The sequence below is a fragment of the Geotrypetes seraphini genome, chromosome 9, assembly GCF_902459505.1.
Source record: "Geotrypetes seraphini chromosome 9, aGeoSer1.1, whole genome shotgun sequence".
Taxonomy (NCBI): domain Eukaryota; kingdom Metazoa; phylum Chordata; class Amphibia; order Gymnophiona; family Dermophiidae; genus Geotrypetes; species Geotrypetes seraphini.
In genome coordinates this window covers 56,800,444-56,823,473 of record NC_047092.1, presented here as the reverse complement: position 1 = coordinate 56,823,473, position 23,030 = coordinate 56,800,444, and the positions used below count along the sequence as shown (strand labels likewise).

The following is a 23,030-nucleotide window of genomic DNA, read 5'->3' as shown; positions in this document are numbered from 1 at the left end:
AACCCTGGCCTATATTTCAGCTGGTTATCTTTGCCACTAGACCGCAGCAACCTATCGCAGCAATTAAATTCCACCCCTCCCCCATCAGCTGAGCGGCAGGGACTCCCCAAAGCCATGATTCTGTAACTTGCGCAAAAGTCAGATTGCGAGTCAATCAATCTAAGGCGCCAGTTACAGAATCGTGGCTTTGGGGAGTCCCTTCCGCGATCGGCTGAGTGGCCACAGCAGGGAACCTGGGAAACCCCCCCACTGTCTATGGCAACATTCCTTGTAGGAGGGATGCCTAATCCCTCCTGCCAGCACTCCCCCCCCCCCCCCGAAACCCAACCAGTTCCTTTTTCTTGAAGGCTGGCAGGAGGGATGCCCGCTCCCTCTGGCCAGCACCCTCCTTAACATCCCCAGGAGGGATGCACAATCCCTCCTGCTGGCACCCCCCCCCAAACCCATCCCATACCTTTTTCTTGAAGGCCGGCTGGAGGGATGCTCACTCCTGGCCGGCAGGCTTGCCTCTTTTGAATTGTGGGCCTTCCCCTTCCCAGTGCATCCTGGAATGCACCGGGGAAGGGCCTAAGGCCCTGATTGGCCAAGGCACCTAAGGAGGGGCTTTAGGCACCTGGGCCAACCAGAATCTTAGGCCTCCTTCCCATTGCATTCTGGAATTACTAAACTAAACCTTAATGCACTGGGAGTGGACTAAAACTAAACTGGAATGCACTGGGAGTGGACTAAGACTCCAATTGGCCAAATCCCTAAGGCCACTTCCTCTTCTATATCCATCTCTGATCTTTTTCTTTCTGCATACTTCTTTTGTCCATTCAGATTTCATTCATTCTTACTATCCAATCTTCAGTCTCAATTTTTTTTACTGCATCTACCACATCTTTTCTTCATTTAGGCCCTCCCATTCCCTTTATTCTTATTCCTCAAGCTCTCTTTTACTCTATCTCTTTCCTCCTTACTATCCAATATCTCATCTTTGTCTCTCTCTCTCTCTCTCCTCCTGCTATTCAACACAGCCCCATGTTTTCTCTTTTCCCCCTCTAGAATCACCCCCCTCTCTCTCTCTTCTCCTTCATCCTGCATTTTCCCAGATCTTTCTCTGGCTCTTCTCCCCATCCAGTATTACCTTCTTTCTCTCTGTTTCTTCTCCACCATTCAGCACCACTCTGATCTCTCTCTCTCTTCTCCCTCATCCAGTATTTCTGTCTCTCTCTGTCCCTTCTCCCTAACTAGCATTAACCCATCTCTTCTCCCTCATCCAGCATTTCTCCATGTCTCTCTCTCTTCTCCTTATCTAGCATTAACCCATCTCTCTTCTCACCATCCACCATTACCTCATTCTCTCTTTTTCCCCATCCAGCACTACCCTTTTTCTTTGTGTCTCTTCTCTCCATCCAGCATCATTCTGTTCTCTTGGTGTCTATTCTCACCATTCAGCATTATCCCATTCTCTCTGTGTCTGTTCTGCCCATCTAGCATTACTCCATTTTCGCTTTATGTGTGTGTGTCTCTCTCTGCCCACCCTGCCTCAATCCAGCATCACCCACTCTCTCTCTCCCTTTCTCCTCTTATAGTCTCTCCCTAGTGGGGGCAGGTTACAAGCAGTTGCTGACAAAAACAAGGTGAAAACACATGGGACCAGCTTCCTACATGCTTCACTGGTCAAATTCCTCCAGTGCAAGAAGTTTACATTGAGGGGGCATGATTGGCAGAGCTAGCATTGGCATGCACAGGAACTGGTCCTGCACTTCTTCGCATTGCTTTTGCTGGTGCTGCCAAACTGGTAAAAGAATGGGTTCTACATTGCTGGCAGTAGAAGGTGAATTGGGCAAGGTCACAATTGGGGCTGGGGAAGATTAGGTTCTACAAGCCTCTTATGTCTGGCATCCATAGTACACAAAGTGGAAACACAACAATCTCAATGAACTCAGTGACTTGTTGTTACTATATAAATGCAAATAACCAAATTTGCTGGCATTTTTGTTTTTTAAATGGAGAAAAAAGACCTCAGCAGAAGGGACAAACCGCCAAGATAAATCTTATAGAGGAACACTGCCCCCCAGAATTGACTTCCATCATCGGCCAAAAAATCCTCCAAATTTTGTGTCATAAATAATATAGAACCATTACAGCACTTATCTTAATTCCCTACAAAGTGTCTTCGTTTCACAAAAAAAGGCTTCATCAAGGAAAGACGCTGTTTGTGAGCCTGTCTCTGTATGATACAATGTTCTGGCGTGCTCTCAACAGACCAAATTTCCCCACTGCTGGGTAGCTACTTTAGATCGCCTAATGCCATTTCGGGGGTTAGCCATGCCTACTTTGGCGTTCTGCAGCCTACAGCAGCTTCCTAGCTGCGATTCCACCTGCCATTTCAGCCGCCTTTTATTTAGGCATCAGTAGGTGCTTCAACCCTGCTGTTACTGACCATTGACAGGATGCCTACCGACACCTACATTTAGGCACTGGTTATAGAATTTTCCCCAAAGTGGTTATAGAACCAATCATTAAATATTTCTACTGCATTTTTACACAGCTGAAATAATTATAAAGCAGTCTTACCTTATAATCAAAACCTTCATTTAAGAAGTTCTTGCGAAGGGCATCTGATAGATACAACACTGTTGTAACGATAACACTGGCAAAAAAAAAAAAGTTAACTTTTGTTACAGAAGATAGTGTCACTTTAACACTGTTTATACCCAAATGCACACAATCAGATAACTAAAAACTAGAATAAAGGCATAATATAGCATAGAAAGCACTAACAGTAAAAATATATAAAATTTGGAGGTTAATGAAAGGAATAAAAACATGGAAAAATGATGGCAGATTCTGCCCATCCGCAGTAACCATTATCTCTTTCTCTCTCTGAGAGATCCCAGGTTTGGAAATAATCTCAGGAGCTCCCACTTTATTTCATAGTGGCATTAAGTTGGAAATACACTCAGGGCCAGATTCTCAAAACTCACCTTGTATTTAACGATGGACACTAAACCAGTCCTAGCTGGTTTAACATCCAAATATTTTATTGGCCAATTCTCAGAACAGCTCACTGTGCTCTTTTCCATGTTTCCTAGCAGCCTCCAATCATACTATGCAAATGTAGTACAATGAGGTCATTAATATTAAAATGGAAGTATTAGGTCATTAATATTAAAACAAGCACCCCGAGCAATTCTCTAAACTGTTCAAGTGATTCTCTAATCTCGTACTACATTTGCTTGCAAAAATTTCCAGCAGGGTCTGATCTGTCAAAGTCTTACTTTCCAGTCAGTGCTTGAACGCTGACTGGCTCAGGCACTGAAAGTAAGGCTTGACAGCTCAGACTTCACCACAAAAAGCCCCCAATTAAAAAAAAAGAACCCCGATTCCTCCCCCTTCCAGCAAACCCCCCAGGGCCATCCAATTCCTCCCCAGGGCCACTCAATGCCCCCCTACCCAGGCCAGCAGGAGGGATGCACACTCCCTCCTGCCACCAGAGTCCCCCAACAACCCCCTGTACCCCCCATATCTTAAGGGTGAAGGACCCCCTGACAACCCCCTGTGCCCCCCAATTCCTTAGTGTTGAAGAATGCCGGATGGATGCCCATTCCCTCCGTCCAGCAGGCCCGTCTCTTCAAAATGGTTTGGGAGGGGCCAAAGGCTCTGATTGGCCCAGGCACCCAAGGCCTCTCCCAAAGGAGGGGGCCTTAGGCACCTGGGCCAATCAGAGCCTTAGATCCCTTCCTGGTGCACCCTGGAATGCAATGGGAGGGCCTAAGGTTCTGATTGACCCAAGCGCTTAAGGTCCCTCCTATGGGAGAGGCCTTGAGTGCCTGGGCCAATCATGGGTGGTTGTCGGGGATGTGGGGACCCCAGCAGCAGGAGGGTCCTTCACCTTTAAGATACAGAGGGTACAGGGTTTGTTTTAGAACCCCTGTGCTGCCAGTAGGAATGAGTGGGCATCCCTCCTGCATATCTTGTACAGGGTGGGGTGGGGGTGGGGGGCAGAAGCAGCTGAGGGGGGTGTTGGCAGGAGGGGGGACTTTCCTTTCTGCTGCTCTCCCTTTCAGTCAATCAGCAGCTGAGCTGGCAGAACATGGGGAGACCTGTAGTTTAGTTGATCGGGGCAGGTAGAGCAACCTTGACAGGAGCGAAGTTATACCTAGTGAATATTTATTTTGTTTTCTATCCCGCTGTCCCCAAAGAGCTCAGAATGGCTTTTAGTTTAAACATACATATTAAATAGTTGACAGGTTACAATTTGACAATTAGAGAACAAGTTTACATTATAAAGTTGTATCCTAACTTGATACAAACTAGGGATCTGGTACAAACAGTTTCCAGGTTACAATTTGCCATAGTTATCCTTAATAGTGCATGTTTTTTCAATACAAGTTTTTATCCTAATGTGACATATTTGGGATCTAGTACCAATATACATTTCTCTGGAATCCATACTCTTCTGAGCAAGCACCAGGCACAGTTTCTCCCCCCCCCCCTTTTACTGGTGATTCTCTGCACAAATAGCATGCATGTAATTTGCATGCTATTATGATGAGAATCGCCCATAAAAGTCAAATCGCTCCCACTATGGCCAGTACTTCGACTCACCGGATTTTACCAATGAGTTTTGAGAATTTGGCACTTATTGTCTTTTCTCTATCCAATTACAAGTAAGAATGAGATTGTCAGAAAGATTCAGCAGAACAAGGAAGGGATGACAAAATCCAGAGAAACACAAAATATGATGGTAGATAAGGACCACAGGGACCATCTATTATAACCAATTTACCTCTTTTTATTATGCCATAGACAGTAGATCTCTGGCTTTCCTTTTACTTCTCAGCAAATGAAGATTCTGTTCTTATCTCATGCCATCTGCTACTGTTTTTATCTCTATTACTTCTACTGGGAGGCTGTTACATGTATTTGCTATCCTTTCTATGAATATATATCTTCTAACATTACTTCTGAGTAAATGTGTGTGTGGGAACGGAGGAAACAGGAAACCAGTAGAAATCTGCAAGGATGGATCAAAAGTGAATGGGGATGTACTCACACTGGCATAATGAGGGTGGGAGGTGCCCAGGGCTGTGGTGCCCCCTATCATCCTCTTCTCCACCTCCCCTGCCATGCATGCTCCTTCCCTTCCCCCGTACCTGTTTAGCATCTCCAACTTGCTGCCAGTGGCTCTCCCTCTGACGTCACTTCCTAGTCGCGGGACCCAGAAGTAATGTCAGAGGGGAGCGCTGAAGCTGAAATAAGCAGAAGGCTGGAGCTGCTGTTTGCACTGGCGAAGAGCTAAAGGTGTGGTGGAGGGGGAGGGGAGTGAAGGCACGAGTGCAGCGAGGGAGGAATGGGATGGAGGGGGGAGGTCAGAGAGGAGGAGAGGTGTTGGCGCCTCTACCAAGCAGTGCCCAGAGCGGTCAGCCTCCCCCCCCTTACTACGCCACTGTCCCCATGTACATCTCGACTCAAAAACTAGACCAACACCTCAGCTAAAAGTAAAAATTGAAAGGAGCTCACCTTGATGAAAACTGATGCATGTTTTCAACAACTGTGGCAATGAGGGAGACCCATGATAAACTGGTAAGATTATTCATCAATTTGTTTCAAGCATCTTGGTTGAGTATACGAGTAATTTCTATAAAGCTAGTCTTATCTATGTGACTGATTATGGAGCTAATATGAAAGCAGTATTTCAAGATGAGGTCTGGATAGGCTGTACAGGTCTTAATCTCGATTTTATACTCTCTATCGGCCATCAAAAACTGGAAGTTGATCTGAATGGCTATCCTTAGTGAGGTAAGCGAGCTTGTAACATTATACAAGGAAGTGGTTACGCTCACTAAGTACATAAAGGTCAATTGTTTGAATTTACAACCTCTTGCGATCAGTACAGGATTGGGAAGTAAAATAGTGCGGATGTTAAGGGGACAGTACCAATATATGATGGGGATGGTGCAGGGACAGAAAATAATTGACTGAGGATGGTGAGGGGTCAGTAACAATATGGATGGGGACAGAACAGAATTGACTGGGGATAGATAGGGATAGTAACTACCTACAATCAGGATGCCTGTTTATAGAATCGGCCCCTTAGTGCATGCTAACAAATTAGTATATGTTAAGTGCCATGCAACCCTTAGGAATGCAGTCGGTTGCACAACATTTAGTAAAAGGACATCTTTGAGTCTTTATGAAATACTGGTACAAATGCTGCAGAAATTACATCTACAAGGAAGCTGTCAACATTATACCTGCTCAAATGTGTACTTTATAAAATTTGAGCATAATTTGCGACTCCACTCATGTTCCACTCAAACTCCACCTCTGAGCACATCTATGAGAAAAGTGCACAAGCTTGTAAATGACTTATAAAATTAATTTCCACAAGCATAATGTTGAGAGTACATTTGCTATGGTTAATCCAGAAGAAATTAAAGGTTTGCAAACAGTACAAAGCCCCAAGCCAATTTCATGCATTTTCAAATTTGGACGTATCATATTTATTGTATGATTAAGTAGTTTTACACCACACTCTGTCAGTGGCATACTTCTGTATTTTAATCTTACTTGTTTGCAACCAAACGCATCACAGTCCAGTCTTTTGGAAACATCTCTGGTCTTACGAGTATTCGAAACACAGTAAAAATCTGTAACAAGAAATCCTGGGGAAATAAAGAAAGCAGCTCAATACATGAGAAAAAAATGTGCTTACATTAAAAAGAAGAGAAATACATATCAACATAAAAGCTATCATACTAAAGTAAATGAAACAGCGCATATAGAAATTTAGACCCAGACAGACTTAGAAATAGTTTTTTAAAATAAGATATTTTTTTCTATTTGCTTATTGTGTAAAAGTTCAGTAATGAGAGCATTAAAATAACAAAGCAATCCAAAACATTTGAAATTAGGATGGTTTTAGAATCAAGTGCACAATAAGTCAACTGCAGCAACAAGCATTTCAAATGACAATTTTTTCAGAACAGAAATTTAAAGTGCTCATTCATTTTTGCAGATTTATTACAAAAGCCAGCATACTCATTATTTTTATTATTCTGTATATCGAGTGCTTTCCAAACAAGCAAACTAAATATGTCAAAGACTTTGACAAGTTTACTCTCAACTCTTTTAATTGTTATATGTTTCACAGGTGATTCCTAAAAGACTGCCTTCTTGGGCTCCTGCTTGCAGTATTACTACTACTTACAATGTTTATAATAGGACGTTATAATTAGATTAACAGAATCAATTCAGTAAACAGAATTAAATGACCCTCAATGATCAATGTATGATTGCTCTAAACAAAAATTCAATACTATCCAATTACTAACATACAAATAAAGAGTGAACTGGGAATTCCAGTTATCTTTTAAATTGATATATTTCTGTCTTACAAAATCAAGGCAACAACTGAATAATTCTCTCAAAGAATAGCTCAATATAAAAGAATTAAATTCATTTCTGCATTGCAAAATTAATTTTACAAACATGGCTCAGCTGACCGCTGGAGGCTTGGGCCTCCACTTAGCAAATTTGGGGGCCCATTTATTAAAGTTTAATATGTGCAAAATGCTGTGTGTCCTATTTTATACCTATGGGCCATATGGCACTTAGCACGTGTTATGCTTTAGTAAAAAAAACCAAAAAAAAAAACTATGCAATGATTTATGGTTTTACCCTCATGCTCCTTAAGCTGTTCTGTCCCTTACTGAAAATATGTTACAGACTCTAAGCTGATCTGTGAATATAAAGATGGCATTGGGAACCAGAGCAGATAGATAGGCAAAGTACATTTAGATTTACCAACATAAGCCTGTGCATGTTCAAGGCAGCTGTCGAAATAGAACACTTAAATATTTTAGACCAGTGTTTCTCAACATGCAGTATGATACACAAGCTGCTTGAAGGGGGTACGTGGTACTGGTGTTGCATGTCTCCCAACTTCCTTCTGCAAATGCATATATGCAGCACCGGCGCTGTATGTCTCCCTTCCTCCTGCCGTTGCATATCTCCCGCCTTCCTTGTCTTCTCTCCCCAGCCTCCCTCCCCCCTCCAAACACAAGCAGCAGCAGCTCACTGTGTGACCTTTGCTAGGCCAGCCCGCATCCTACAAAAGAAAAAGTTGCATCATCGGAGGCGAGCAGGATTAGGAAAGGCCTGATGGAAATCGCTGGCTCAGCAGTACCTCTCCTCTCCCTAGCAGCAGTCACTGCGTGCATTTAACTTCCCCATGCAGCTGCCCCTAGCGTTCGTTTAGCACGGTTCCATCAGGCAGCCTCAGGGCCTTTGCTAGGTTGGTCTCCCTCCGACCAAAGAGGAAGTTGCATCATCGGAGGCGGGCTGGCCTAGCAATGGCCCCGAGGCTGCCTGATGAAACTGCAGCTAAACTAACACTAGTGACAGCTGCATGGGGAAGTTAAAAGCATGCAGTGAGCTGTTGCTAGGGAGAGGCAAGGTACTGCTGGACAGGGAGAAGAAGTACTGCTGGGCATGGGGAAGAGAGAAGGGATATTGCTAGACATGGGGAGAAGGAGAGGTGCTGCTGGACAAGGGGGAGGGAAAGGGAAGGGAGAAGAGGTGCTGCTGGACCTGGCATAAGGGGAGGGTAAGGGAAAGGTGCTACTAGACTTGAATAAGGGGAGGGAAAGGAAAGGTGTTGCACGCAGTGGAAGATCAGATGGTGCATGAGGAGACAGCATATTAGTTGTGAGTGGAAATGGGGGAAGGAAGGAAGGAAAATTGTTGCAGGATGAGTGAGAGTGAAGAGAGAGTGAGTAATGGACATGGTGTGGAGGAAAGGGAGAAATGGGGCATGGGGAGAGAACATGTTGCAAGTGGGGTTGAAGAGAGATAGTCTGGGGGGTGGGAAAGAGGGATGTCACACTTGAGGGAAGGGGCGAGGAGAAAGAGAAAGCATGCAGGAGGCAGAAAGTGTTGGATTCATGGAGAGAGGGATAGATGAATAGGGAGGGCAGAAAGAAGGGAAGGAGAAATGTCACATTCAGGGGAAGGGGGACAGGGCAGAGAGTAAAAAGTTGGACTCATGGAGGGGGAGGGAATGAAGACTGGAGGAGAGGAAGCATGCAGGAGGCAGAGAGAAAGAAATGTTGGACCAGTGGAAAGGAGGGAGAAATGTTGGATGAAGCAGTAGAGGGAGTGGGAGAGATGCATCCAGGAGAGATGCACCCAGGATCTTTCTCTCTTTCCCCACTCCCTTTGCAGCAAGGGAGGGAATGAGAGAAGGACAGTGAGAGAGAGAGACATGTTGCCAAAGGAAGTAGAGGAGAGAGGAAAAAAAGTTGGACTAATGGAGGGACAGGGAGAGATGCAGGTTGGGGAAGGGAATGAGGTCCGGAGGAGAGGAAGCGTGCAGGAGGCAGAAAGAAAGAAATATTGGCTGCACAGTCAGAAGGAAGTGCAATCAGAGACAGTTCGGGCAGAGGCAGGATGAAAGCGCTTGTAGTTCGCAAACCGACCCCTGAAAGGATCTCCATGATGAGGAAGGATAATGTGGTCTGTCGGCACAAGAAATCCTGTGGGAGCCCCCTCAAAAAAAAGGGGGGGGGCGCCATACCATTCAGCAGCGCCTGCAGACGACGATCTATCACCGAAGTCATGATGGCATCCAATCAATTGCCCAACAGCAATTGCCCATGAAAGGCAGCTGGGCTAGAGTTGCCATGGAGGACATAGCGGCAGCCTACTGCCAAACCCAAAGCATTCAGCAGGCTGACATAGAATAAATACACTGACTCTAAAGCCAGCCCTCTCAAAAGGTCATAGATCCATCCATCATAAAGTCCATCCAAGCCCTCAGAAGATGAGGAGGCGGCTCTACCGCCTTAGTCTCAAGCATACGTAGCAAGCTAGGCAGGCACAACACAAAGGATTACATTACATTACATTAGTGATTTCTTTTCTGTCAATACCTTGCGGTTCAAGGCAGATTACATAAAAATTTTCAGAGATTACATAAAAGTTTACAGGAAAAGCATAAGAGATGTAATAAGAGTCACATAAGAATTACCTAAGAGTTGTTGAGATCTTAAGGTGATAAATGTTGGGTAATAAGAATTACCAAAGAGTTGTTGAGATCTTAAGGTGGTAAGTGTTGGGTAAGTAGAGGCGTTTTAGCATTAGTTGGGTAGTTAGAAGCATATTAGAGTACATTAAGGGTGTAGAGTGGTTAGGTGGGGTTTAGGTAGAAGCTGGTCCTATTAGATAGGTTTTATGTATTTTTTGAAGAGTAGGGATTTCGCCACAGCAGCTTTAACTTCTAAATTAGCAGAGTCAATAAACTGGCACTAGGCAGTGATGTGCGTCAGGACACCTTAGCGTCTCGGGAATCACTTAGGTCCACCGTAACAGCTGCTGTCACTCCTGCGCCAGAGGATACCGGCGGGAGATAGCCCTAGCATTCCAGAAAAGCCCATTCGAAGAGTCAAACTGGTCCATAACTATAAGACTGCTATCCGGTTGCCACGGAAAGGACTCACTGCGAACTTACGCTACAAAGCCAGGGAGAAGAAGTAACAGAAGTAGCTCAAGCTCTGCAAAGATTGAGCATCAGATCAAGCAGCGCCGCAAAGTTAAACAAGAGTACCACAGTATGATCAGCACCAGGATCCAGAGCCCCTAAAGCAGGGCTGCCCAAGTTCGGTCCTCGCAATCTACTGGCAGGCCAGGTTTTTAGGATATCCACAATGAATATGCATGAGAGAGATTTGCCTGCACTGCCTTCTTGGTATGCAAATCTCTCTCATGCATGTTCATTGTGGATATCCTGAAAACCTGGCCTGCCAGTAGATCTTGAGGACTGGACTTGGGCAGCCCTGCCCTAAAGGATCTGCGGATCCAGCATTCAAATCCAGATCCTCCATTCTGAGCAGGGCATCCTTACAACCAAATGCTCGAGGACCAGATTCGCCACTGGCACCCCCTAAACTGGCTGTGAAGAAGGAACAGACGGAGCTGATGCAGACACTGAACTCCCTGAGGAAGAAACGTTGGGCAGAGACTGTGCAGGGAGAATAGAATAGACAGATTCTTGGCTGGAAACTCAGAGCACAAAAATCTCATGCACCCTGAGAATAATAATAATAATAATTTATTCTTATATACCGCCAGACCACAAATAGTTCTAGGCGGTTCACAGCAGATAAAGCTGAACATCCAGTGAATATACAGTTCAAAAAGATACATCAATTTCTAGAATGTACACAATACATGTTGTATTTAAAAAGCATTAGGAAGCTTGGGTTACAAATTTGTCAAATAGTTGTGTCTTTAATAGTTTTCTATAAAAATAATAGGATGGGATTCCTGGCATGATTTTGCCAAACCAGGTGTTCATTTTGGCTGCCTGGAAGAAGAGAGTTCTCACAAGAAATCTCTTCAAACGACACGATTTGACAGTAGGATATGTGAATAACTGGATTCTATGTGTGGGCTTATTGGAGAGATTTAAAGAGAAACGAGGTAACCTGGAGACATGCCGAAGATTGATTTGAAGCAAATACATGCGAATTTGAATAGAATTCTAGCCTCAATCTGTAGCCAGCGTAATTTTTGGTAATAAGGAGTAACATGCTCCCACTTTTTTCAGATCAAAAATCAGTCAGACAGCAGTGTTTTGAACCACTTTTAGTTTTTTTCTTATAGGCGCCCGGGTAGATTATATTACAATAATCAAGGATACTCAGTATCGAAGACTGAACTAACAAATGAAAGGAAGCTGTATCAAAATATTTCATAATGGTTCAGAGTTTCCAAAGAACTGAGAAACATTTCCTGAGTAACAAATCTGTGTGTTGTTATAAGGTAAGGTGTCGATCTAAAGTCACTCCCAATATTTTTATGAACTGTTCTATAGGATAGTCAAAAACATTCGGATGTATCATTGATTCTTTAATCTTGTCACTAGGACTTGCAAGAAAAAATATAGTTTTTTCAGGTTTAAGTTTCAATTTGAAATCAATCATCCAGAATTCAATCTGTTTCAGAATAGTTGCTATAAAATTTGTTATCTCTACTGTCAGACACATTAGGGGGAGACCTCCCAGGAAAGAGACTTGGGAGTTATGATCGACAAGTCGATGAAGCCGTCCATGCAATGTGTGGCGGCGGCTAAAAGGGTGAACAGAATGCTAGGAATGATATAGAAGGGGATCACGAACAGATCGGAAAAGGTTATCATGCCGCTGTACTGGGCCATGGTGTGCCCTCACCTGGAGTACTGCGTCCAGCACTGGACGCCGTACATGAAGAAGGACACGGTACTATTCGAAAGGATCCAAAGAAGAGTGACTAAGATGGTTAAGGGGCTGGAGGAGTTGCCATACAGTGAAAGATTAGAGAAATTGGGCCTTTACTCCCTCGAACAGAGGAGATTGAGAGGGGACATGATCAAAACATTCAAGGTACTGAAGGGAATAGACTTAGTAGATAAGGACAGGTTGTTCACCCTCTCCAGGATAGGGAGAATGAGAGGGCACTCTCTAAAATTGAAAGGAGATAGATTCCATACGAACGTAAGGAAGTTCTTCTTTACCCAGAGAGTGGTAGAAAACTGGACCGCTCTTCCGGAGTCTGTCATAGGGAGAAACACCCTCCAGGGATTCAAGGCAAAGTTAGACAAGTTCCTGCTGAACCAGAATGTATTCAGGTAGGGCTAGTCTCAGTTAGGATGTTGGTCTTTGACCAGTGGGCCATCGCGTGAGCGGACTGCTGGGCACGATGGACCACTGGTCTGACCCAGCAGCGACAATTCTTATGTTCTTATGACTATAGTGATGTCGTCAGCATAAATATAAAACCTAAGAATTAAACTTTGCAAGAGGTTTCCCAATGATGCAAGGTAAATATTAAACAGGGTCAGAGATAAAGGTGAGCCTTGAGGAACCCCGCATATGTTTACCCAACGATGAGACCCTGGGGCATAGTCACCCTTAGATGATTGAAACTTGCGCATTTAAGGCTGCGATCTCATGGCTGGCTGCTGTCACAGAATCCAGCCCTGAAATAAAAAATGGCCACCCCGACAAGCTGAGCGTGAAATCACCTGCTTCTTTAAAAGGAAGGCTGAACCAGTAGTTAGTGCCTCCCCCAACTGCCCCATGCGGTGCAAAAATGCTCAACCAGCAGTAAATTTGGACAAATTTTGCATGAATCCAATCTAGGAGACCCTCATCATCCCATTCTAGCAGTTTTCCTGGCAAAAATCTGAATTTTAAAGAAGCAAAGAGGAGCTGAAAAAAAGATTGCTAAAAATCCGAGATGGTTGCTGGACCTGAATTTGTGCAAAAAACACACTAGAAAGGGGCTAACGTTGGCGGTAAGGTTTGAGTCAGCCACGTGCAGCATGTAAATCACTGCCTGCTACATGTCCCCCGAACAAGCCGCTGAAGGCAGAAGGAGTAGTGCGGTTTGAACAAGTAAGAGGACAAAGGGAAAAAGGAGTGGGGGGAGGGAGGAGCGTGTTAGGACATTGGAGTAGTACGATTCTTGGACAATGGCTGGAAGGCAGGGAGGGGGAGGGGGCACAAACTCGATACAGAAGGAAGGAGGGCATGAACATGGAACACAGACAGGAGGGAGGAAAGGGGCACAAACTTGGGACAAGAGGGAGGGAATAGAAAGGGAGAATTGTTGAGCATCAGTGTGTGAGTAAGAGGGAAAGGAAGAAGAAAATTGGGTATAGAGAGAGAAGAGAGGTAGAGAAGCATGGGGAGAGAAGGATAAGAGGAGAAATGTTGGATATGGGGGTAGAGAGGGAACAGAGGGACAGATTGAAGGGAATGACAGGGGGAGGAATGTTGGACATAGTGATGGAGGGAGAGATGTTGCATGGTGCTGCAGAGGGGTGATAGAAGGAGAAATGGGCATGGGGCTGGTGGGCAGTGATGAAAAATGCTGCACATGATCCGGGGGATGAGAGAGGGAGAAATGTTAGATGTGACAGTAGAGGGGGTGGAAGAGATGTCTGGATCTCTCATGACAGATGGACAGTGAGAGAGAGAGAAAGAGAGGGAGATTTGTTGCCAATAGGGGTAGAGGAGAAAGGAAGAAACATTGGGCTCACTGGAGGAACAGAGAAAGATGTTGGTTGGGGAACAGAATGAGGTTCGGAGGAGAGGAAGTGTGCAGGAGGCAGAAAGTGTTGGACTCATGGAGAGTGAGAGATGGATGGGGAGGGCAGAAAGGAAGGAAGGAGAACTGTCACACTTCGGGGAAGTGGGAGAGGGCAGAGAGCAAAAAGTTGAACTTATGGAGGGAGAGAGAGAAATGTTGATTGGGAGAGGGAATGAAGACTAGAGGCAGGAAGCTTGCAGGAGGCAGAGAGAAAGAAATGTTGGACTGGTTGAAAGGAGAGAGAAATGTTAGATGTGGCAGTAGAGGGAGTGGGAAAGATGCACCCTAGATCTCTATCTCTTTCCCCACTCCCTTTGCAGCAAGGGAGGGAATGAGAGAAGGACAGTGTGAGAGAGAGGGAGACATGCTGCCAATGGGGGTGGAAGAGAGAAGAAGAAAAGTTGGACTCATGGAGGGACAGAGAGAAATGTTGGTTGGGGAAGGGACTAATAGATGAGGGTGCTGTGTTCCACTGCAGAAGGGGAGGAGTTCTCAGTTTCTTAAAGAAATAGCCTTCTGCTGTTCGCGGGAAAGGGGAATCAGCAGCTCAAGTATCGACTTCTGTGAATCCGCAACAGAAATAGATTTTGTTTAAAGGTTGCATTACTTCTGCTGTAATAAGCAGCAGTTCCTCCATATTTTTTTTAAATATCTGGGGGAAAAATTCCTATCAATTGAGGGAAGCATGGAGGTTCAGATGTCTCATTAAATTTTCTGTCTGCTCCAATTTAGTGTGAAACACCAGATTATCTTGTATTAGAGTAGTAGTCACTCCTCTAACTTCTTTCAACTGCTTTTTTCAAGGCCTGCAACACCCCCTTGATGGTCCATAAAGGTAGCAAATTTCCAGAGCCAGACTTAGTAATTGTGAGGTCCTATTTCCCCCTGTCTCTGAACCACCCTACTCTAAAATATGTGTTTCTTCATTATGAGCTCAACACCATTGCCTGATAGGACAGAACAGCACCACTCATTCATAGGCATTCACATCACAATATAAAACTATATTAAGGGTAAAATACAGTATAGACTAGATAGGTTCATCACCTTGGGAACCGCCCAGTACTACAAGTCAACAATAGCCATCCCAATCACATAGCTAGATAACTAGTAGAAAGTAAAAGAAGTGCCAAAAGCCATTTCAAAAAAGTAATATTTCAGTAATACCTTAAATTTTGAAAATGATTGTTCTAATCAAAGCTAAAATGGCAGGTTATTCCATAGAGCTGGAGCCAAGAAATAAGCTTCAGAGTATGTTGATTCATAATAGGCTTCTTTGGGTGATGGTAAGACAAAACTATTAAAGTCTAGGGATTGCAAAACACAAGAAGGTGTATAAGATATTGTAACAGAGACTAGATATGAGGGGGTACAGAGGTGTAGAACCTTATGGGCTAGACAAAGTATTTTAAACTGGGATCTAAATTGAACCAGTAACCAGCGAAGACAGATGAGGAGAGGTATTACATGATCCCATCTTTTCATCTTACATGGGAACCTAGTAAAATAGTTATGGAGTATTTGTAAACACCGAAGGAGGGAAGTCATCAATAGACTGTATTGCAATAGTCTATAGGAGAGATCACAAATACATGCAGATGTGTGTGTAGAGTCATAATCAAGAAAATGACTGATGGTGCTCTTTATTACCTGAGATACTTGATCTGAGAAGGTCAGTTTGGAGTCAAAAATGACTCCTAGATAATGAAACATTTGAACAGGCATATAATGACTATGTCAAAAAATTTCACAGGCGATGTAGGAACTGAAAGAGAACCTATGATTCAACAAGCAGTGGTTTTGCTTGGATTAAGAACAAGTTTGTGAGTTGTAAGCCATACAGATAGTGCACGAAGACAAACTGGAGGGGCACCAGATCTGGGGAAAATGGATTAACTTGATAGACTATGAGAATATCATCCATGTAGATGAAAAATTTAATTTCAAATGATTGAATAAACAAAACTAGTGGACTGAGGAAAATATTAAACACCAAGGGGGTTAGGACAGAACCCCGAGGGACACCACAGTTTAAAGGTATCAAAGATGAAATTTCAGAGGCAGCCTCTAGACCACAAAACTTCTACCTGACAAGAAGGAAGTGAACCATTATAGCACCTACCCTGAGATACCAATGGAATGGAGATGGGAAAGAAGTGGTCAACCAGGTCAAGAATTGGTTTTACAATGTGTGTGACTGAATTGTGTGGGTGCGGTAAGCATGCAAGTGGGAAAGGTCCATATATGTTTATGGGTCAGTAGTTGGTTTTAGGAGATAGGTCGTGGACTCTTTCACAATATAAACCGTACAGTAGCTTTTGCTTCTTCTCTGTATCCTCTTAACATCTCCTTCTCCCACACTGACACCCTCTCACTTCCACCATTCACTCAGTCTTGTAAACATTGCACACAGCCCTAACAGTCAGTCTGCACCTCCTTTCTCTACCACCTTTTTGCAATCCTTCTTCACAATTTGATTTAGGCAGCCCATTTGTGCTGTTGCACAATTGGCCTTGTCTTCATCCAGCACTGAAGGGGGGGGGGGTGTCACGCTTACATATGAGATGGCTGAGGGGAGATATGATTGAAGTCTACAAAATCCCGAGTGGAGTAGAACAGGTACAAGTGGATTGATTTTTTACTCCGTCAAAAATTACAAAGACTAGGGGACACTCGATTAAGTTACAGGGAAATACTTTTAAAACCAATTGGAGGACATATTTTTCCACTCAGAGAATAATTAAGCTCTGGAACGCATTGCCAGAGGTTGTAGTAAGAGCGAATAATGTAACTGGTTTTAAGAAAGGTTTAGACAATTTCTTGGAGGAAAAGTCAATAGTCTGTTATTGAAAAAGACATGGGGGAAGCCACTGTTTGCCCTGGGTTGCTACTTCTTGAGTTTTGGCCAGGTACTAGTGACCTGGATTGGCCAACATGAAAACGGGCTACTAGGCTTGATGGACCATTGGTCCGACCCAGTAAGGCTCTTCTTATGTTTTTTTCAGTGGTCATCTGGTCAGTGTGGGCCAGAGATTGTGGTAAGAGCGGATAACATAGCTGGTTTTAAGAAAGGTTTAGACAATTTCCTGGAGGAAAAGTCCATAGTTTGTTATTGAGAAAGACATGGGGGAAGCCACTGCTTGCCCTGGGTTGCTACTCCTTGAGTTTGGGCCAGGTACTAGTGACCTGGATTGGTTACTATGAGAACGGGCCGGGCTTGATGGACCATTGGTCTGACCAAGTAAGGCTATTCTTATGTTCTTTTGGCATTTATTCATTGTTAAAACAAGTCTAGCCTCAAACATTCATCCAGTAGGGCTCTTCCCCAGCAGCCTACTTCCATACTGCCAACAAGAGTCAGGTCCTCTATGACATAACTTCATATGTACCATTATAGGAACTTGTGCTGCCTTCCACCAATGGGGATTGGTTCCCTGCTGACCCTATGTCAAATCTGCTGCTTAGTCTCCTCTCCACACTACTTCTTCCTGCTGTAATAAATATTTGTAGAAATTGATTTATTGGTGTATGCACAAAAAAAGCCCATGAATATGGTCAAAGGGACAGTTACACAGTATTCCCCCTACTAGTCACTATGGCCCATATTCTATAAACAGCACCCTACCGATGCCTAACTTACAAAGTAAAAGCCATTTAAAATGATTAAAATATCATTTTTTTTAAATTGGCGCCTAGAAAAATAGTGTCTTCATTGTGTCTACAGAGGCGCCTTAGAACGCCTAAGGTTGAAGTACGCATGGTTAATGCCAGAAACGACCTTAGGCATTCTAAGGTGTCTCCATAAATGTGATTCTCATCAAAGGCAGGCATCAGAAAATTAGGCCTTTAAAACCCTGGCCTACATAGCCGGCTCCTATCTTTAATGAAAGCCGCGATTCTGTTTTTGTTTGAATTATTTTTGTATGACATTTTTCTGCTTCAGGCATTCTTTTCTACCTCCAGAAAGCCTTTATCCATGTTGGCATATTTCATATGCTCATGACTCTGCTAAGAGGTCAATTTATTTATCCCTATTCTGCCCAGTAACAAATAATGGTCATTCTAAAATGGTATCATCATTCCTAAGCCTAGACACTTTGATAAGGGAGGAACTGCCTTTTGTATTTCTCTCCTGTGGGTACAGTTGTAATGACAAATGGAGAATTCACACTAAAAATAAATAAAATGTATAGATGATTGAATTAATAGTGTATATGAAAGGATGCATGAATAGATTGCAGCAACAGTTAAAACCTTAATGATAGGCACTATTATGCAAGAATTACATATCGTGTGCTAATTTTTGTGTTAGTAGACTTAGGGGCTCATTTTCAACAAAGAAAAATGTCAAAATGTGGCATAAAAGGGCAAATGAGCATTTTTCTTGCCAAACCCTTCCAATTCAGTATTTCTGAAACCTATTTTCTAGACAAATTACTATGGTGATTGTCCATAGTATATCTAAATCTCAAGAAGGTGTTTTAGAGGCGTGGTCTTCCACAATCAAACATTTAAGAATACATCCAGGGCACAATTTGAATGTTTGGGACTAGACCTGTTTTAACAATGAATAAGTGCCAAAAAACTACCCACACTGACCAGATGACCACTGGAGAGATGTAAGCATGACCCTCCCCCCCCACACACACACACTTCCCCAGTGGACAATGACCTCCCACCATTCTCCAAAGATGTGAATAAAACAGAGCATACCTGCCTGTATGGCAGCTTCAGATATTATGGTCGGTCCTATTAAAGCAGTAAGCAGGTCCTTGGGGTAGCCTAGTGGGTAGTGTTCTGAACCATAGAAATAGGAACTCAAGCCCATACTCCACTCTAACCACTACACTTATGGTGGAATTTGTGAGCCTTCCAAACCTCATCTTAATCCCACTGTACCCAATACAGGTGTCATTTTCAGACATAAGGGTTATTGGTGTGGTACATTGGGTCTTGGGTGAATTTTGGAAGGCTCACTATACAATATAAGGGGACTATGGTGAGATGTGTACCTGTAATTTTTTACATGAGGTTCACTGCAGTGCCCCCTAGGGTGCCCCACTGTTCTGCTGGGATGTCTGTGTGGCCAGTCTACTTAGAATGTTAGCCCTTCCTACATCCTAATAGCTTGTTCTGTGCAGTTTTGTTTTGGATGTGGTTTTTTTTAATTGTTCAAAAAGATAGATGCACTGAGCACAAACACATCAATTAAAAAAAAAACAACAAGATAGACATTTAGTAGTTTTGAAAATGGGCATGTCTAGTAATGGCTTTTTGTACATGTTCCACAAAATGTCTAAACTCGGATTTAGATGTCATATCGAAAATAGCCATCTTAATGAAATTACATTTTGCACTAAGACAACATCTTCTTTGCCTGTCTCAGATATATGGTTGGTAAATTAATTAGAGGATGGATTTCTCTAAGTAATAAGTGATAGAAAATGTAGTTTTTCTTTTAGAGCTTTCCATAGTTTTTCATGGAAAACAATAAACAATTCAAAAGCAATTCTGAAAAGTAAAAATATTAGTAAATCCTGTTGCTTGGCACCATGAGAATAAGCTTAATGAAAAACATTTGACAGTAATTAGGCACTTAAGATATCTCTGACAGGCCCCTCCTATTTGTTAAAGTTGTATAAACAATTCCTGTACTGATAAAAGGACTCGTTTAAACAGATAGCAAGAAAAACAGCAAGATATAAAACCTACCAACTCTACAGCTTACCCTTAGCTCTTCCTTTGTGTTGAAGCTTTCCAAGAGTTGTTGGTAGTGTCTGTCTGTCATCTGTCGTAAAAGAGATAAGAGAGAGGCCACAAACTCCCCCTTAAAGAAAACCAAGAAAACAGAACTTATCATACAAGAAGCCCAAAAAAATGAAAATAAATTAGACAATGAAAAGCTTCTAAAAGCAGGCACGATATCTTAAATGTCAGTGCTGCACTTCCAAAAACTGAATGATGACTATGAATAGCGGGAAGGGAACAGAATTAATAAATAAAATGGATTCTTTATATTAAGATATTTTAAGCACTTGCAAATCCCCATCAATTCCGCATAGCAATTTGGATCCAATTAAAGTAACATTTATGTATCTTTAGCACCATTTTTCATGCTCAGTAATTAACAAGCACAATCAAAGTAGATTAAAATGTAGGGCAATAAATAAACTATGACACAGTGAACAATGAAGGCAACTTCTTGTGTTTATCCAAAGGATATCTTTATTAGTCATGACTAAGTGTGAGAGAGTGAATGCAAAGTTCTAACTACCAACTTTATAGAAAAATATTAGCCATACTAGAGATTTGTATGTATCATTTGTATGTATACTGACAAAAATTCAGTCTTACACAATGAATGGTGGATGTAGTTCAAATTTTTTATAGTTATGTAGCTAAGCTAATATGTAAAAATACGCATTTCCAATATTCCATTTGTGTCTAAACTTACAGAAAAAATTGTCTTTAATCAACTTTCTGATTTCATTGAACAAACATCCTGCACCCTAATCAGACAGGTTTCCATAAACACCATTCAACTGACTTATCCTTAATAGGGTTAACCACTAACATCATTTACCAATTAGATCATCATAAATCAGTTGTAGTACTTATTTCATTGGATTTATCATCAGCCTTCGATACTATAGCTCATCAATTGTTAATCCATAGGCTTTGCGACATAGGGATCTATGATCAAGTGTTAGACTGGTTTAAATCATATTGTAAAGATCGTTCCTTGAAAGCGCCGGTGGTTTGAAAAACGTCCTTTTGGCAAACGTCTTCCCTCTTTTTGATTCACAAGCTTAATTTTCAGTGTCTATCAATGTATGACACCTTAGCCTCACATTAGTTGGGCAAACGTCCTTTCTTGTTATCTACAGCTTTCTTTTTATCTACAGCTCCAATTTTTTAGTGTCTATCGATTTGTGACACTTCAGTTTCACATTAGTGTCCTCTTTAATAGATATACCATTTCTATTTTAGATTAATACAGTTTTCTTGAGTGGTCCATACTAGAGGTTATTTATGCTCAAAGATCTCCAAGGTACTGCAGTGCTCTTATATCTCATTTATTTTATTCAGTAGGTTTGGTTGTTTTACATATTCTTTTTATGATTAGGTTTAATTCCAAGTATACTAAGGGACATTGGTCCTATAATTTTATAAAATATATTTTAGAAAAATATATTAAAATTATAGATTATATTTTATATTATTATATCTTGTTTTTAGCGTTTAAATATACATTCTATTATTGCGTGGTTATTGATTGTACAGTGGTTAGACACATTGATTGGTTTTAAATGTTTTTTGTTAAATAAATTACTACACATTGTTTTTTAGGGATTATACATTGGTTACTTTTAATCTTCTTGTGATAATATATTGATTATATATATATTTTGAGTAATTTTTTTATTAATAACCATTATATGTAATTATATGTAATTAATTAGTATTAATTATCTTTTAATTATCTTATTAATTAACAACATATGAAATGTTTAAATTGCGTTGCTGTGACATCTAGATCAAGTTTGATTTTAATTTTATGTGCTACTTTGATTTTTATTTTATGTGTTGCTATGGTCAATTTTAAATTTATATGATATTTATATGATGAACTTATAATGAATTATTCATATATTTATAATCATATTTTATGGTTTATGTTTGGTTGATTAAATATATACTTGGTTACATTGATCCTTGAGATTTTTATATGTAAGTTGCTGTTTCTATTCTAAATATTTCCCTAATATGTTTTTAATATTTTTTGTTGTTTGAATGTTATTTATATTTTCATTAACGTATATTATATTATTATAGTGTTCATATGTCTCTATATGCGTTTATATAATTTTACACATTATCTATAGACTCCTGACGCAGGCCGTAGGGCCGAAACATGTACATGTCGGGTCGAGTATTATTGGAAGAATAAAGAATAACCTGATTGTCCAGACGGTTTGAAAGACATCTTTATTTGTTGCACCTTTTCTTCATTGGACTATTCCACTTGTATTGATTATTCTATCTTTTGTGGATTTGTTTCCCCTGTGTTTTGCACTCCTTGTGTTGGGGTTACCATGTCCTTTGCTCCTTGGGATAATGTTCTTAGTTACACAGAGGATCGTCTACATCGACTTCTCCAAGAGATTCCGGAACCTGTCATTGATGTTCCTGATTTTGATTCCATTTTTGACAAATGGACTGATCTTATAGATCTTAAAAAGAATTTTATTCAGAATGAGTTACATTTTGCTACTATTTTACAATATTGTAGAGTCAAACGTATCCCTAGGGGGCTAAGGATTATGAAAGAGCCTCGTCTCTTTTTAGATGATGAGGCCTTTCTACATGATTGGTGCGCGATTTTGAATAAATGCGCATTAGACCTTATGATTTTAATTGTAGAAACAGCAAGAAAGAAGAATGATCTTATAAATATTAAAATAGAAGAAAAATGCAATCAGTTGAAAGAAGAAGATATTAATTTTGATTGCATTATGAATGGAGTAGAGAAGAAATTACAATCCTTTACATTAGGGATCAAAAAAACTAAAAATTCCAAAATGCAACGTGATCTAGAAGATTACAACAAAGGGAGTATTTACCCTTGGAGTAAACCTAGAGAATTTCAGAAAAGAAGGAAATTATCAACCTTTAGGAACCAAGATCGGTTTTATCACACAAATCAAGGTAATCAAGGTAATCAAAGAAAAAATAAGGGAGATAGACAAGGCACCTCTGTTCCTATTATTCAGTCACCTAATGGTACCATTAATAATGGACCATCGACATCGGGCTCTCAAATGAGGAAAAGAATTAGGAGTGATTCAGATGAACTTTTCGAATCTCCACTCAAAAGCCCTATTAATCCTGCCTCCCATCTTGCT

General features: G+C 41.6%; 1 protein-coding gene across 5 annotated transcripts in view; it reads right to left on the bottom strand.

The window, feature by feature from the left end:
* The window catches only part of DOCK4 (dedicator of cytokinesis 4), a 650,492-nt gene that overhangs the window by 245,682 nt on the left and 381,780 nt on the right, over positions 1 to 23,030 (bottom strand). For all 5 annotated transcript variants that reach the window (XM_033958349.1, XM_033958350.1, XM_033958353.1 and 2 more), the window contains 3 exons: positions 19,853 to 19,951; positions 6,562 to 6,656; positions 2,563 to 2,638 (listed from right to left, as the gene is read on the bottom strand). In XM_033958349.1, the coding sequence (XP_033814240.1) occupies positions 2,563 to 2,638; positions 6,562 to 6,656; positions 19,853 to 19,951 (270 nt within the window). The remainder of the gene's footprint in view (positions 1 to 2,562; positions 2,639 to 6,561; positions 6,657 to 19,852; positions 19,952 to 23,030) is intronic.